The following is a 16,034-nucleotide window of genomic DNA, read 5'->3' as shown; positions in this document are numbered from 1 at the left end:
GAAACTTACCAATCATATATGCCAAAAGTAAAATTGATCAGAAATTTTTAAAAGTTGGCAAAAAGAAATCTGAGTAAACCAGAAAAACTTTATTTTGCGAAAAAAAAAAAGTATTTTACTAGTTCAAAACCCCATTGAATTAGTTAAGCTAGTATCTACTCTGACAACCAATACCCTGCCTGGATTCAATTCAATTTGACTTGGAGCCACTCTTGAGGGCCTACCAGATGTGAAGCAGAGAAGGATTCTGGGGAAATGCAGATAATATGAAAACAAAACATAATAATAAAAATCTATTTCTAAAAAGAAATAGCTTAACTTTAAAGTTCTGTTATCAATTTCTTGACCTCTTACACTGGGCCCAGAGTCAGGAAGATCTGAATTCAAATCCAGCTTCAGACGCTTACTAGCTGTGTGACCCTGGGCAATTCATTTAATCCTACTTGCTTCAGTTCCTCATCATGGGGACACACTAGAGAAGGAAATGGCAAACCATTCCAGTATCTCTGCCAAGAAGACCCCATGGACAGTCCATGGGGTCACAAAGAGTCACACATGACTCAACAACAAACCTGTGCTAGACACTGAAGGAGATACAAATGAGCATAAAATAGGGTCCCTGCCCTATATGAGCTTCCAATCTATCTGGGGAGACAAAATATACACACACACATGTAAAGATAAATAAAAGAAATACCACAAGGTACAAGATAGATTTTTAAAATTTGGAATCTGAGAGCTTACTGGCAACCCTCTAAGGTATCCAGAGAATCTTTCCATTTTATAGCAGAGAAAATCTGAGACCCAATAAAGATACTATGTACTGGTTACACATTAGTTATTGGCAAAGCCAGTAAGAGATTCCTTGATGAAATCCCAAATGAGTAATACATATAAATTTCTGTCATAAGTCCAAAGAGGAGATATGACTGGCTGGAGTACTCATGGATGGCTTCATAAAGGAAAAAAGATTTGAGAAGGCTTTGAAAGATAGGATGGATTTGGAAGAATGGAGAGGCATTGCTGGTAGAAGGAATGGTGTGAAAAGAAATACAAGAGGTGGAAATCTACACAGTGTGTTCAGTAGATAAATCTGAATGAAGTTCATATAAGGAATTACTGGATAAGGAATGTGAAAAGATAAGTTGTGATCAGATTTTGGAGGACCTCGAATGCCAGGATAGGGAGTTTTGACTATATCCTCTAGCATTCAACTAAAGATTTCTGAACAAGGGAGTCACATGATAGAAATGATGCATTGGGGAGGTAATAATTCACATGATCACTGTACCTCAGTCTGTAGCAGCATCCTTACAATCTAAAAGACTCAGGTTGTCTGAGCATCTTCAGCCTCCTGGATGGTGCAGTACTCTCATTCAGAAGATAGGACACTCTCAGAATGACAGATTCTTACTTGATCTGCCTGCTGTATTTCCTGTTTCTTCTGGCTGACTCTATGCCAAATTATTGTTGAAGTTTGTACATATTTTGTGGTATACACTTGGAGTGTTCCTTCTTCCTACCTGACTTACAATTGTCATGGTGTTGAATAAAGTGTTGAATTATGATCCAGGAAAACCCGCATTCAATTCCTGTCTCTGACACTTACTGTGTAACAGCCATGAGCAAGTGATCTAACCTCTCTCAGCCTCAGTTTCCTCATCTGTAAAATGGGGAACACAAAACCTATATCCCCTAACAAATGGGGTTGTTATAAGCCTCAAACAAGATAAAGTAAATAAAAGACTTTCCCAGTTTTAAAGCACTATGTAAAAGCCAATTTTTATTAATATCATTAGTACAATTCCATCTTACTAGGTAGGAGCTGCTTGGATATTAGCCATTTCCTATAACAGTTCAGTCCAAGGGAGAGAGACTTTGCCTTAGCTCCAGGCTTCTTCCCCAAGTCCTTTTTTTTTTTTTTAAAGATGATCAGGGTTAAGTGACTTGCCCAGCGTCACACAGCTAGTAAGTATCTAAGAGCTGGATTTGAACTCCAGTCCTCCTGATTCCACGATTGGTGCTCTATTCACTGCGCCACCTAGCTGCCCTTCCCCAAGTCCTTTTTAGCAAAATTGCAGTGGGTTACCCAGAGTCGATAGGAAGAATTAGGAAAAATGGACTGATATGAATTTTACTTTACCTTCTCCCTGCTCTCCTTGTAATGGCACGATTCATTTATTTAGCAAGCATTTATTTACCTGCTATGTACCAGGTACTACGGTAGGGACTAAGGATACAAAAACAAAATTATACCTAAACAAAACAGGGAAATCATTCCCCCAATTATGTAGAGAGCCGAAATGGTCTCAAATAACTTTTGGAAAATAATTTGATAGCAGGTCTCTGGCAGAGGCGGGAGAGTTCAAATTATAATGATAATAGTCAAAAGGTTTTTAGGGTAGAATTTTCCTACTACTAACTTCCAAGTCTAACTCTTATGGTAAGAAAGAAGTAAACTGATCACTTCAGGATGGCATATTTGAGTTCTAGGACCCAGAGGATTAATTTAATACAACTTATACATGGATAAGGCAAAGTTTATTTATACACCCTTATTCAGGTAAAGATAGATAACTGCTGTTAAAAAAAAAAGGGAGGAGTATCATCTTTTTTTGCTTCCCACTCTGTTGAGGGGAAAACTGACAAGCTTGCAAAGTTACCCAACCTTAAGTCAGCAGCAAAGGGTGGGTGTAGATCCGTCTAGAGAAAGAAAAAGCATGTCACACAGTGTGTGCCACCTGAAGGGTTATCAATCTTAGGCAAAGCGGGTATAAATAATGATTGATGTCAACCACAGGAGTATGATGTAGCATTGGGTACTGGAAAAATATTCAAGGAATCCGTGCTTTTATGACGACTGTGGCTGCACAGCCACTTTAAAATAAAAACAATCAGGAAAGTTCCAGGAAACCAAATCCCCAGGGGAAGAAGACACAGTCCACAAAACTTTCCCAAAGGAAAATTGCAAATAATCTTGGCAATATGCCCAGTTCATCTTCTTGGAGGGAAAGATAAACCATAAGAATTCATTCACTGAAGCATGTGACTCCAAAAGGAAAACACGAGTATAAGACCTAAATTAGCACAATAATTGGAAAGTTATTATTAACCCAATGGGTTAATAGTAAACTTTTAGGAACAAAGACTTTAAATGTTTAGAGACTTAGGGATTTTTTTCTTTTGCAAAGCTGTATAATTGTCCACTGTTTTATAGTCTTCCAATTCAGTAAGCACTAGCATAGACAATCAGTGGTCAGACGATGTTTTCCAGCTGTTTTATGGCCTAACCACTCTATTTCTTAAAAGGGCAATTCCTCTACACCGCAGATACAGTGGTGACTTTCTTTTCTTTTCTTCCTATTCTTTTGCAAAGGATGAGAGAAAGCATGTGCTGTACTCCAAGGAAGAAAACTCTAACAAATCATTTTCTAAAAGATGGAGAAGGGGCATAAGAAGGAATAGAAGAGACAGAAATCCTATGAATAAAAGCATACTGTGCAGAAAAAATAATCTTATAATTCAGCATGATAATAGTGAAAAGAGGACCAGATTTAGAACTATAAGATCTGAGTTTTAATCTTGTCTCTGCTGCATATTATCTACATGACCTTGAGCAAATCACTTAACTTCTCTTGGCCCCCAGTGGAAAATGAGAGCAATGGATTAGATGACCTCTAAGAATCTATCTCGATCTAAATCTATGACTTTTTAAAATTTCCCTATGATACAAAGCCTATTACTTTAATCTTATTTGCTCTATCTGAAAATTGCAATCCCATCATGAAAATTAGGATGATTACAATCCACAATGTATAGTATGTACTTACAGTGAACAGAGATTGAGATTGGACCTGTGATTTCATTGGTTTAAAACAAAGTTTCCCAAAATGGGTGATATTGCCCCCAGGGAGGGGGTGTGCTGGAATGATGGCAGGGGTGGTGGTGGTAGTTGGGGGGGGCATTGAATAAAAATAAGGGGGCAGTGGAAGCATAAGGAAAGAAGACAAGAAAATTTTGAAAAATCATTCACATATGTTTCATCTTCTGTGTAACAAACAGTTAAAGTCATTGTGATTAAATTATTTTCCAAATAAACACACAAAATGCAAGGTACAACTTATCAGTGGTCAAGTCCGCCACAGGTCTTAACAAGCAAGTGTTGGCAGGCCAGTGTATTAGGCATTGTTGGGAAGTCCAGCATGCACTGACAGGAATATGTGCGTGTAATGACTTGTTCACAATGCAATACCATACGGTTACATGACACAATACTGCATCATCAAAATTTCAATGCACACAAATTTACAATTTTACACAAATTTAGAATAAATTATTAAATTTAAAATACATTTTTTAAAAATTTATATTTTTTTTTGAAATGACACAAATTTCAAAAAATCATTAAAGAGTTAAAGAAAGTAGATTTCCAGGGGTGGGGGGAGGGGAGGGAGGTGCTGAGTACTTTTTTTTTAAAGGGGGTGGTAGGCCAAATAAATTTGGGAACCTCTGGTAAAGTGTTCCCTGAAGCACTTGGGACAGCTAGATGGTGAAGCAGAAAGGTTTCTGGGCCTGGAGTCAGGAAGACATGAGTTCAAATCCAGCCTCAGACACTTACTAGCTGTGTGACCCTGGGCAAGTCACTTCACCCTCTTTGCCTCAGTTTCCTCATCTGTAAAATGAACTGAAGAAGGAAATGGCAAACCATTTCAATATCTTTGCCAAGAAAGACCCAAATGGGGTCACAAAGAGTTGTATACAACTTAACAATAATAAAGTACAAAATAATCTTCCTATAGACAAAATGAAAGTGTCATTTTGAATGTGAAAAATAAAAGACACACATCCCCATCACCCTCCAGTGTCCCTTATTCAGTAATTAAACTAGCTATTTATAGGCACAAAGAAACTGCCAACGAAAAAAATCACTTCAAAAGCTCAATTTTATTACATTTTAAACATTCAATATCATTGCAAACTCCCTGTAAATATCTATCTTCTATGCTCACAATTTCTTTGCCTGGCAAGCAACTCTACCTTCTTTGGTTCAGGGCTACAGAAGAATACAGTCTAACGTTTACTGCACTTCTTACACATAATAGCATTTGATAAATTTTCTAAACTGCAAGCAGGAAACATCATTTAACATAGTTTATTGGTATAGAATTTGGTTTAGCAATTCATAACAGTCACTAAGCCTAAGATATTTTTATAAGTAGGAAATGCTGAAAGTAAGTATCTCACTAATAAACCTGTTTGCAGACTAATAGCAACACCCTTCCATTCTTAACTTAAAAAAATAAAAACTACAGAAAACACAGTAAAGTTCTCAAATGTCTAATTTTAATTTCAACATATGATATCCCACAATATAGCCAAAAGTTTCAAAAGATTAACATAGCTTTATTCAGATTTTAATTCCACAACAAAAAATGAAGAAGTTACCAAGGCTTTCTATACTATATATTTAAAAGGCAGTTTTATACAAAGCTCTTCTTAGAGAGTTCTCTGCCTAAATAACACTTGATTCTAATCTATGCCTTTTCAATAATTTTTTGGTACAAATATAATCACTCAAATTATAGCAGTATTATAAGCAATGGATTACTCTAAGTCAATAGAAATAACAGTAATTAATAAAGAAACCTAGAATCCATCCACAAAGCTCTTTTCTTTCCCATATTCTATACAAAGCATTTTTTCCTCACAGTGTCTTAAAATACTTTCACTCTCTGACCCTTTCCTTCCCTAGTCTTTTTTAAATCTTCTCTAGTTCATGAAATACTACTTACCAATGTATAAGTAACCAAATTTATCAAATTCATGATGCATTCAAGATGTGCATAGAGCTCCATCATGTACTGAACAAAGAGAAAAGCATATACCTATTCTCTCCCCTCTAGCAGTATACCATCTCAGACTTTCACAGAACATTACAGAAATGGGTCAGCACAGATGGGTAAGTAGTTCTGTCACTGCACTCATATATAGAATGCAGAACTCTTACCATTCCAGATCATACCCCTCACACCAACCTAGTATTCAATTCCCCTCCCACCACCACCACCACCACCACCACCACTACCACCACACAAAAAGGTATATTTTGGAGTTTACATGTTTGCCAACAACTTACTGGAACTTCAAATGCTTCCTGGGTATCATCCAGCATCTGGATTTTAATGGAAATAAGCTTTCCTGGTGGTGCTGTGGGCAATTTCTGTCCATGTTCCAATGTACTGATCCCAGCATTATCAGGTGCTCCTAACCGTGATCCTGGAGTTGGCTTCTGCTCTATTTCACCCATGTTTAAAGTAATCTATATAATATCTAAGAGGAAGGAAAAAAGAAAAGAAACTGAATTAGAAGAGTACTTTTTTTTAACCATTTCACAGTATTTGTCACCACTCATAATTTTTTTGTCAGAAGTCCTGCACATTATGGAAGGGTAATTCACTGTTGGTCCCTTAGTTTCTAGGATACTATCCATAAGATAAACCAAAATGGTAGGGGAACTTACTATTTTTAATAAAATCGCAAGGGTTTTACTAGGGTGCATAAGATTTAGAGATCCAATTATTCCTCAAAGTTACTTAGTACTATATGCTAGAGATTAATAACCATCCTCCTCTGAAGCATAGTATTCCTTTTTTCAAAAAACTTTGCTATCAGCTCAATTATTCACAATGGATTTCTTAAACACTACAAGGCACACCCCTCCCCAATTCATTTATTCATCCAACAAGTATTTGTTAAATACCTACTATTTGCCCATCACCCAAACTAGATGCTGTGAGGTCTACACAATACAAAATAAATATGATGCAATTTTTGCCCTCAACAAGTTTACAATCTGGTTATGAAGAAATAAACATACATCTGAAAAATTCAAGCCAGTGTAAGACTAGGTCAAAACGAATAGGCCAAACAATAAGTTTTTAGGGTAGAAAGAAGGAAGAAATCAGTGAGCTGGAGAGGTGAAGAAATGCTTCATAAGAAGATAGGAATTAAACTGGATATTCGAAAGGGATAGATAAATAGCTAAAGGTCTTTCTCCTGGATGCCCACAGAAATCCACTGTGAGTGCTAGAGGTATTGCTACTATTTTTCAACACTTAAGTGATTTGCTTGCATTTACACAGTTAAGTAAGTGTCAGAGATGAGATCCAAACTCCAAATCTGGTAACACTCTCCAATCTCCCACAGTGCTTCTCTAACAAAGATGCACATAGTTTTCAAAGCTTGGTGTCAGTGTTCCATTTAACTAAGAAACCAGCCAAGACACATTCTTTGGTGGAAAAAGCAATGGCCTAGGAATCAGAAGATTTATGCCAGGATCACCTCTGACATTAACTAACTTGTGACCTTTGGTGAATTACCTCACTTCTACAAACTTCATTTTCCTCACCTAGAATATAAGAAAATCTTTCAGGTGACATTCTATGGCTCTATATAGGAATAAATGAGGAAGAGGAGTAAAAAAACAAAAACAAAAAACTGTTGCAAGGCCTTAAAACTGAATGACTGATGTGAATGAGAAAATAGAGAAATCAGGAAAGGGAGACCAATGGTCTTGGGGAAGGGAGACAGAAAAGAAAGCTGAGTTCTGTTTTTTCATATGATTAATGAGAAGTAATGCCAGATGGATATACAAAACAGAAGCTTAGGGAAAATACCAGGCTAAAGCTATAAAATTAAGCCTACCCACATAGAAGATAGTTGAAGCCATGCAAACGGATGAGATCTCAAAGGGAAAGAATATAAAGAAATTCAAGGGGTCAAGAAATGAACCTTATATTTAGGGCTTGGGTAGAAAGAACAATTAAACAGTTCCAAGAGTTAAGAAAAGAAAAACGGCTATTTAGTATCAAAGAAGTAAAGTTTCAAGAATGATGAAGTCATCAAGTGTGTTAAAAAGTAGAAAGCTTTATATACTTGAAGACAATAATTAAAGTTAACTTCACCTTTCTTCTCTTCAGAAAAAATCCATTTCTTTCATCTTATTTCCACTATCTTCCTGCTTAATCCTTGTTTGTCCTCCCTTGAGACTTCTCTCAGTTCTTCACATCTTTCAATTCAAGCTTTATAAAGCAGACCAAGGCATAGTCCCTCTCACATCCAAGGGTGTGATTATAACAATAACAAAATGAAATAGATTACTGTCTGAAGAACCAAGTACCCAGGAGCCTAACTCAACAAATTCTAGGCAAATCTTGAATTGTTATGAATCATACTAAGCACATCCATAACTCAAAAAAAAAAAAAAAGCATGGACTATTGGCTCTCTAGTTAGTAGTTCAGAATTGATGTTCGGAAACTAGAAGGTTCAGAATTTCGCTCTAAACTTCAACTCTTCCTTACCCCTCCTTTTACTGCCCAGTCAGTTTCAAAAGGCTCTGACTACCACTTCCTAAAAAGGATTTCCTTTGATCTGACAAAAAGGGAACCTGCATATCATCTTAATAATGCCTGCTAATACTCAGTGCCCTCTTCATCATCTCCCCCCAAAGATGGCTACTCCCTGTTGACCTTTAAAGGCAATAAGCTAGATACCTAGTTAAGTCAATCTTTTTTTAGGGGGGGTGGCGGGGGGCGGGGAGGAGACTCTTCTCAAGAGTTGCTCTAGTTAGAAGATCATAGGCTTTAGAGCTGGAAGGGGGGCTTACAGGCCATCTAATCAAATCCTTTCGTTTTACACATGAGGAAACTGAAATCCAGAAATTTCACTTTAAATTTCAACACTAACTCCTCCCCTCACAGTATCATTAGCTTTATAACGAGTCCTAAGCCACTCACTTTGGTGAGGGTTTGGGAGACAAGGATTCAGACATATGCTTTCATTTATATGAAAATTTCTCAAGTGTTTAAACTCTCTCCAGCAATGCAGATCAATGACATAGATCAACTCTCAGAGAGTTGCCTGGGGGCACTTCCTAAAATGGCTTGCCCATAGTCACAGAGTTGTTAATTGACCACACAACTGAGACCCAAGTATTTCTGACCTGAAGACCAATCCTGTATCCACTATTTCCAGGTAACCACTCAGACCACTCACACTATTTGTTTGTTTGGGTAGTTTTTTTCATTCTTTTTGCTTTTCAGAATAACCCACTTTATGCATATGATATGGCATAAATAAAGGGTGAAAATGCAAACCCACAATCCTCAAGAATACAAAAAATTCTGTAGGGAATTTTCCCAAACTAATCTGGCAACAGTATACTTTGGGGCTTGAAATATATTGAACCAACTTATAAATATTTAACTTCATGGTCAAGATCATTAGATTCTTAGGGATTGGAGGGCACATTATCCAGAGACACGGGTAGCACATGAGCCAGGAATGGATATTTGTAACCAGGGGGAGGGGGGGAGGGGAAGGAGAGAGGAGGGGAGGGGAAAGGAGGGAAGATATGTACGAATATGTATGTATACATACATGTATCTATGGATATAGATAGATATAGATAAGATTTGTATAGACTCATAGATTTAAAATTAATGATGGGGAGCAGGGAGGGAAAATTTCTACTTTTATCTTAAACAGGAAGCATCATAGTTGATCCCTTTGCAATCACTATCCTATCACTTCCACAAGTTCACAAAAAAAAAACAAAAAACAAAACACCACAAACTGGAAGACCATCAGTTTCCATGAATTCCATATAATGTTCATATGTCATCACCATCCCATAACCAATACTATCATAAGTACCAATATTACGAATTGTTGGCCTGGAACTTCTGAAATCATCTAATCTACTCCCCTCATTTTTTCCCCAAAGGATTCCAATGTCAACAAACATTTATTAAACTCTGATTATGGGTAAAGCACCAGGCTAGGCAGTAAAGATAAAAAGTTGAAAATGAAACCATCCCTGCCCCCAAGGAGCCTACATTCACTGAAGAAATACAAGTAGACAAGTGACCAGTAAATACAAAATGATTCAAGAGAATGAGAGAGAGCAAATAATTAGGGGAAATGGAAAATTTCTCTTATGGCTAGAGGCAGCTGAAGAGTGCTTTCATCAACCAAGGATTCTCCAGAATGGAGCTGAGGAGGAAGTGAAATCTTGAAATGGGGACAATTACACAAAGATATAGAGGCTGAAGATGTAATGCTGTACTGAGTGGGGTTCACAACTCTTAATTAAGCTCTCAAAAATATAGACCATTAGAAGCGTTCCATGTTAAATTAAATTCAAACTAAGTTAAATCAACTTTAAGATAAGTTCTTAAAGAAAAGCCCCCCTCCCCAAAAAAGTGGATTTATTCAAAGCTACAGTCAGAAAAACAGTTTTGGATCCAGAAGCAATCTCAAATATACTTTGGAGGTACAAAGGTGAGAGAAAATTCAGTACCATGCGAGGATAACCATCCTCTCATACTCTCTTGTTAGCAATGGGGAGAAGGGAGGACAAAAACACAAAAAGTACTAAATTGAGTGAATTTTCCTCTATGTTTGGAATCTTATCCAAACCTAGTTTATCTAAGCTTCAAAGAAACCCGTTGAAGAAAGTGGTTCTACTAGGGCTACATGGGGAAGAAACAAGCCTAAATCAGAACAGTTGTTTAAAGCAGCAGGGCAGACTCTGTTTTGACTACTTATGGAGACTCAGATAAGGTATTTGTAAGAATGTTCAGAGACCATTATCTGTTGGGGTCAATTTACTTATTTCAAGATGTCTGTGCTCAGAAGAAAAAAACCCTAAGAGCCACTGTTTCACATCATGCAAATACTTAAAACAAGTAAGGTTTGGACTATTTGACAATCTGAAGAAACCCAGAAGAGGATGTTAGCTTTCTCCAAGGAGCAGCATACCATTTTACCAACACAGCAAGAAAAAAAAAATTTAAACTTCTGAAATCAAATAAAGTATCCACACCTCCCCTCCCCCAATAACTCAAACTTCTCCTTAAACACATCTCTGTAGATAATCAAAATGCTATTTAAAAAAAAAGAAATATCACACCAAAAATTCTCCAGTCATAAGAAAAGTCCATAAAAAGTCATAAAAAAGTTTCTATGATATGTCTAAGGTCATTAGCATAAAATATAATCTTCCTTGATCACAGCACAAGAAATTCAATCATCTCAAAGAGAGTCTACTCAAATCTAATGGCTGCAATCTGACCCAAATAACCTTTTGTTGGTCCATTTTTTTCTCAAACTGAGAAGTGAGTTAAAGTGATGCAACTGAATTGAAATGTCTTAGTTTATCATCATGTGCCAATTTTGTGATAAAAAACGGACACTGTAAAACTCTCTTTCATATTTTCCCTACCTGATTAAACAAACTATGTTTTAGCTGGACAAACTAGTCTGTCCATTATTTTTATACATGTTATATATTTCATTCATATTATATATATTTTTATATATACAGATGTCTACATATATGTATGTTATTGGGTTTGTATTCATATCCAAAAGCTCAACACACCTTAAAACCTCATTATTTTTAATTCCAACTTGGGATTTCAACAGCTTAAGAACACCCCATAAGGAAACTCCCTCTACTAACGCAAATTAACAACTGATCAGCAATTTATAATGTTAATTGGAGGCACCAAAAGTTTAAGCAATTTGCCCATGGTGACAGAGACATTATGTATCATCAAAGGTGGGATCTGAACCCATTATCTTCTAGACTCTCTATCCACTACTCTGCCTCTTGAGTACCTCTCAAAGATCATATCGAGATAAAAACTGATGAATAATACAGGGTATTCCAAAATTCTTAGTGCAATTTTAAGTTCTTAAATAGCTATCAAAGCTATTTAAATTATTAAAGCTTCAAATTGCACTAAGACTTTTGGGATACCCTATATAGCTAGAGTAGAGGCATTTGAAAAGCAGTATACTGAAATCAAACTGAGAAATAAAGTTCACAAAATTAAAAAAAAATATTATAATGACAGTGTGGTGTGATGGAGAGTGCTGGCACTCACTAACTCAGTGACTATGAATAAGTTGCTTAACTTCCCTGAGCCTTTTTCCTGATCTTTAAATAAGGATGACTACTTGTAACTTCTACATCTCACAAAGTTGTTGTGAAGCTCAATGGATAACAAGCAAAACATGTCACAAACCCTGAAGGAGTGATGCAAATAACAGCTGTTACTATTAATTCAAAGCTCACTAATCTTCACTTTATAATGATTCTGGTAGCACAAAGTTAAACTCTATAAACAAGATAGTTTGGGTTGTTTCTTCACATTTGCTTATTTTGTTTTTGCTGAACAAATGGATAGCTTTAATTACCAAAAAATGCTTGCATACAAAAGAGCTGGGGTTGTGACCAAGAATAACTTACTCAGCAAAGTTGAGTATAATCCTGAATGGAAAAAAATGGACATATAATAAACTGAAAGACTTTCAGATATTTGTGGGGGAAAAAAAGACCAGAACTCAAAGGGAAATTCAATATATGAGATCCAGAACAAATATAAGGAAAATATTAAAGATTAATTATAAGGAACTCTTTAAGGTCAAACTACTTACTTATTATATATGAAAATGTTATTAAGATATTTCTTAGCAGTAGACAGTCAAACCATTACTAGAGTAGTTTGAAAGAAAGGTTGGGGCTGAGTTGAGTATGATGGGGTGATTCTAAAAAACAAAATTGGGTAGGAAAAGGTAAAAAGGTGCAATTATCTCATACTTTTCCAACATTCTTAGAAATATCTATTTTTATAAAACGCAATGTCAGTATTCTGTAAGTAGAGTTTTCTACTACTTAGGATCATAGTAAATTGAGAACTATATGGAACCTTAAACATTCACTCCACTTCATTCTACAAATGAGAAAACTGAGGCCAAGAGAGGTCACATAGCTCACAAAAGTAGCAGGTAAGATCCAAACACAAGTCTTCCTGATTCAAAGTTCATTAATCTTCAGGTTCCGGCTTTGCCACATACATTGACTCATTCTTATCTATTCATTAAATAAGACCTCTGTCAAGTAATACTTGGTTGGTTAATCCAACTTCAATTACCCTATATACTCACAAATAACAAAACTTAATTTCTTTTCAAAATTGGTGAGGTTTTATTACAATCATCACAACTTCCAACAATAGGTAAGATAAAATAATAATTTTCTCTTCATAGTCTCGTGGGCCTCTGTGAGAGGAGTAGAAGAGTCAAATTCCACAAGGATTCTCCCTCTACCCCAAAACACACACACACACACACACACACACACACACACACACACACACAGAGGTTGCCCCCAATTCTACATAGCAGTACACCTCACTAGTTTATAAGCTATTATTTTCTACTTAACTCACATTCACTCACTAACAGGTACTAAGACCTCTGATCTTCTTTAGCCTAAAAGCTATTTAAAACTAAGTAACAAGAACCATTCACTCTTGCAATTACCCCTCCCCCCACAAAAACCTTATGTTAAGAATTGTGTATGAAGTCTAGAGATATAAATCAACTGTAATTCCGATGAATGAGGCAGCAGAATCTCTAATACGAATGGAGAATTATAGAAGAATTAGATTGAATGAGTCAGTAAATCAAAATTTATAAGTGCCTCCTATTGCTTGGTACTAATTATTTAGGAAAGGCAAAGAATAAATTTATTGTTATACAGTTTACAAAACTCATAATAGTATTGTTTACTGTTATCTCAGAATTAGTATCTTAACAGTTCACAAAGTACAAAGATAATAAGATCAGTATTTATTTCTCAACATTGGTGTTGTGGCAGAGCAAGGAAGAACCATTAATTATTTTCATCAGGGGGCAGAAGAAATTTGAGTTTATAAACCCTTTGAAACAACTATACAGGCAAATTCTATGAGAAATATAGACAATAAATTGTAGTAGAACTTGTAGTTATGATGTCTAGTCTTGATTATAGAAACTCTACACCTGAGGCAATTAATTTAACTCAGCTGTCCCATGGGGAATATGAGTTTACCATGCTCCTCTATTTTATGTGAAAGCAATAAATTAATGAAGGAGTTTGGAATAATGTATCAAAACTAATTCTAAGTTTTTTTTAATGTTTTGTTAAAGTATTTCCAAATTAATTCAGAATGACATGTAGACAGGATAACCCTAACAGCTACCTTAATTAATAATGAAGTCTCTATTATGAAGTTCACAAACACTTGTGAAGTTATTTCACTGAAAGCCACTCCATTCTCACTGTAGTTTTACCACTATGAAAATAATTTTCTAGAAGCTACACGACAAAACATAACCATATCCTACTTTAAAGAAAAGTATTTCATTGACATTAATGTTGCAATGAATTATAATTTACTGTTTACACAATTTTTAAGAGGTATAGGAAAATGTTTTCCAACTTGATTTATTAAAAATAAGACAGTTTCCCCTCAGGGTAGAACAAGGAAAGAGGGAAATCAATCTCTATTAAGCTACTACATGTAAAAAAGCTGTTTGTTAAATTATACAGTAATAGTTCCCATACTAGTAAAAAAATACACCAATCAATGTTACTGCATGCACTGAAAAGCTATACTTATTACAGTAAAATCTTATTTTTATATTAAGGTTAATAGTTGAGTTAAAAGTTAATTAAAAAACCAAAAATGTATTTTAAAAGCACAATATTATGTAAGAAAACAATTAAAATGATGCTCAAGCCATAGTCTAATTAATAACCGCCACTTTATATTTCTACAGGTTAAAAAAATTTCTTCACAATACTGTGAGGTATATATAGGTATATGTATATGTAATACACACACACACACACAAAATTGTCAGACAGGAGCTCCTCCTCTCCAGCCTCTACCAGGTTCACTCTGGATCTGGGCAGACAAAAGGACAACAGAGACATGATAAGGGGTTAACATTACTTTATCTTTCCTGATGGCAATGGGTTGGGAGGAGGTGGGGGAGCTCAGCCCCTACAGCATCTGCCTAATTACTCTACTTGTGGTGGCCAGAGAGACAGGCGGGAGGCAGAGGGAGTGTATCAGCCCCTGAAACATCCACATTCACTGACCAGTGATCATTTGATTTTTAAAAAGACAAAGTGGCAACATGCCAACCATAAGCTCACAAATTTTCATTAGCTTTGGTTATATCATGATGTGTCAGCATAGAGCAGGCGCAGTATAATGTTTACAGGTTAAACTGAAATGTTTCTATTATTTATGGTTATGTAATAATGCATAAGTCCACTGGGGTCAATTATGGGCCATGATCTTGGGAACTTGCATCTTATTAGATCCATGCCACCTTACATTCAACAATAATATATTAATATGATATACTATATAACATATAGGTATATATCATAATAAATGTTATTTTTGTTTTAGATGAGGAAATGGAGGCTCTGAGAGGCTACTTAAGGAACTTAGTCTTGAACAAAGAAATAATAGGTATTCAAATTAGAACTGGGACTAAGTTCTAGTGACTCAATGTCTACTCCTTTTAAAACCGTTTACACTAGACAACCTCATCAAATTAGATAGTATGCTTTCCAGTTTACTGAGCATAATCATATTTTCAATACAAACATTTTACTGATGTTTCTGTATAGCAGCAAGACCTGGAAGCTCACTGCCTTAAAAGAACTAATGCGCATCACCAGAAATGCACATGACAAGTTTGAGCAAACTGTAATATGTAACCAACTAAGAACTCTCAACAGGAATAAAAGAGATTATCAAACAATTTTATAACAGAAAGAGAAGATAGACTGATCATGAGTTGAAAGCAAGGGATAAAAGATGGATGAACAGGGTGCTCTACTGGAAGATTCACCAGAAAAATTGAGCAAAACCCTCTAGTATGCTAGGTGGATCCCACATGATGAATTTTTAGGTGAAAATGGACAAGAATCACATAGGATGGGCAGGCATGGGTGATCTGCAATATTCACCAATTGGAGGGAATCCCAAAATGATGAGATCACAGATTTAAGTATTTTTAGATTATAGTCATTAAACTGATGTCTAAGAAAGAATTAGAAATGTCACAGAACAACAAAAACATATCAGGGAAAAGATTTTGGTGTGGTGACACAGTCTGG

The 16,034-nt window shown here is 35.8% G+C and overlaps 1 protein-coding gene across 4 annotated transcripts in view; it reads right to left on the bottom strand.

Annotated features, from left to right (window-relative positions):
• The window catches only part of FARP1 (FERM, ARH/RhoGEF and pleckstrin domain protein 1), a 335,175-nt gene that overhangs the window by 264,424 nt on the left and 54,717 nt on the right, over window positions 1–16,034 (bottom strand). For all 4 annotated transcript variants that reach the window (XM_036754656.1, XM_036754655.1, XM_036754657.1 and 1 more), the window contains one exon: window positions 6,137–6,330. In XM_036754656.1, coding sequence (XP_036610551.1) covers window positions 6,137–6,307 — 171 coding nt within the window. In that variant the 5' untranslated portion in view covers window positions 6,308–6,330. The remainder of the gene's footprint in view (window positions 1–6,136; window positions 6,331–16,034) is intronic.

Source organism: Trichosurus vulpecula, chromosome 4 (genome assembly GCF_011100635.1).
Source record: "Trichosurus vulpecula isolate mTriVul1 chromosome 4, mTriVul1.pri, whole genome shotgun sequence".
Classification (NCBI taxonomy): Eukaryota; Metazoa; Chordata; class Mammalia; order Diprotodontia; family Phalangeridae; genus Trichosurus; species Trichosurus vulpecula.
Note: the sequence above shows the minus strand (reverse complement) of the source record. Positions and strands in the feature narration are given on the sequence as shown.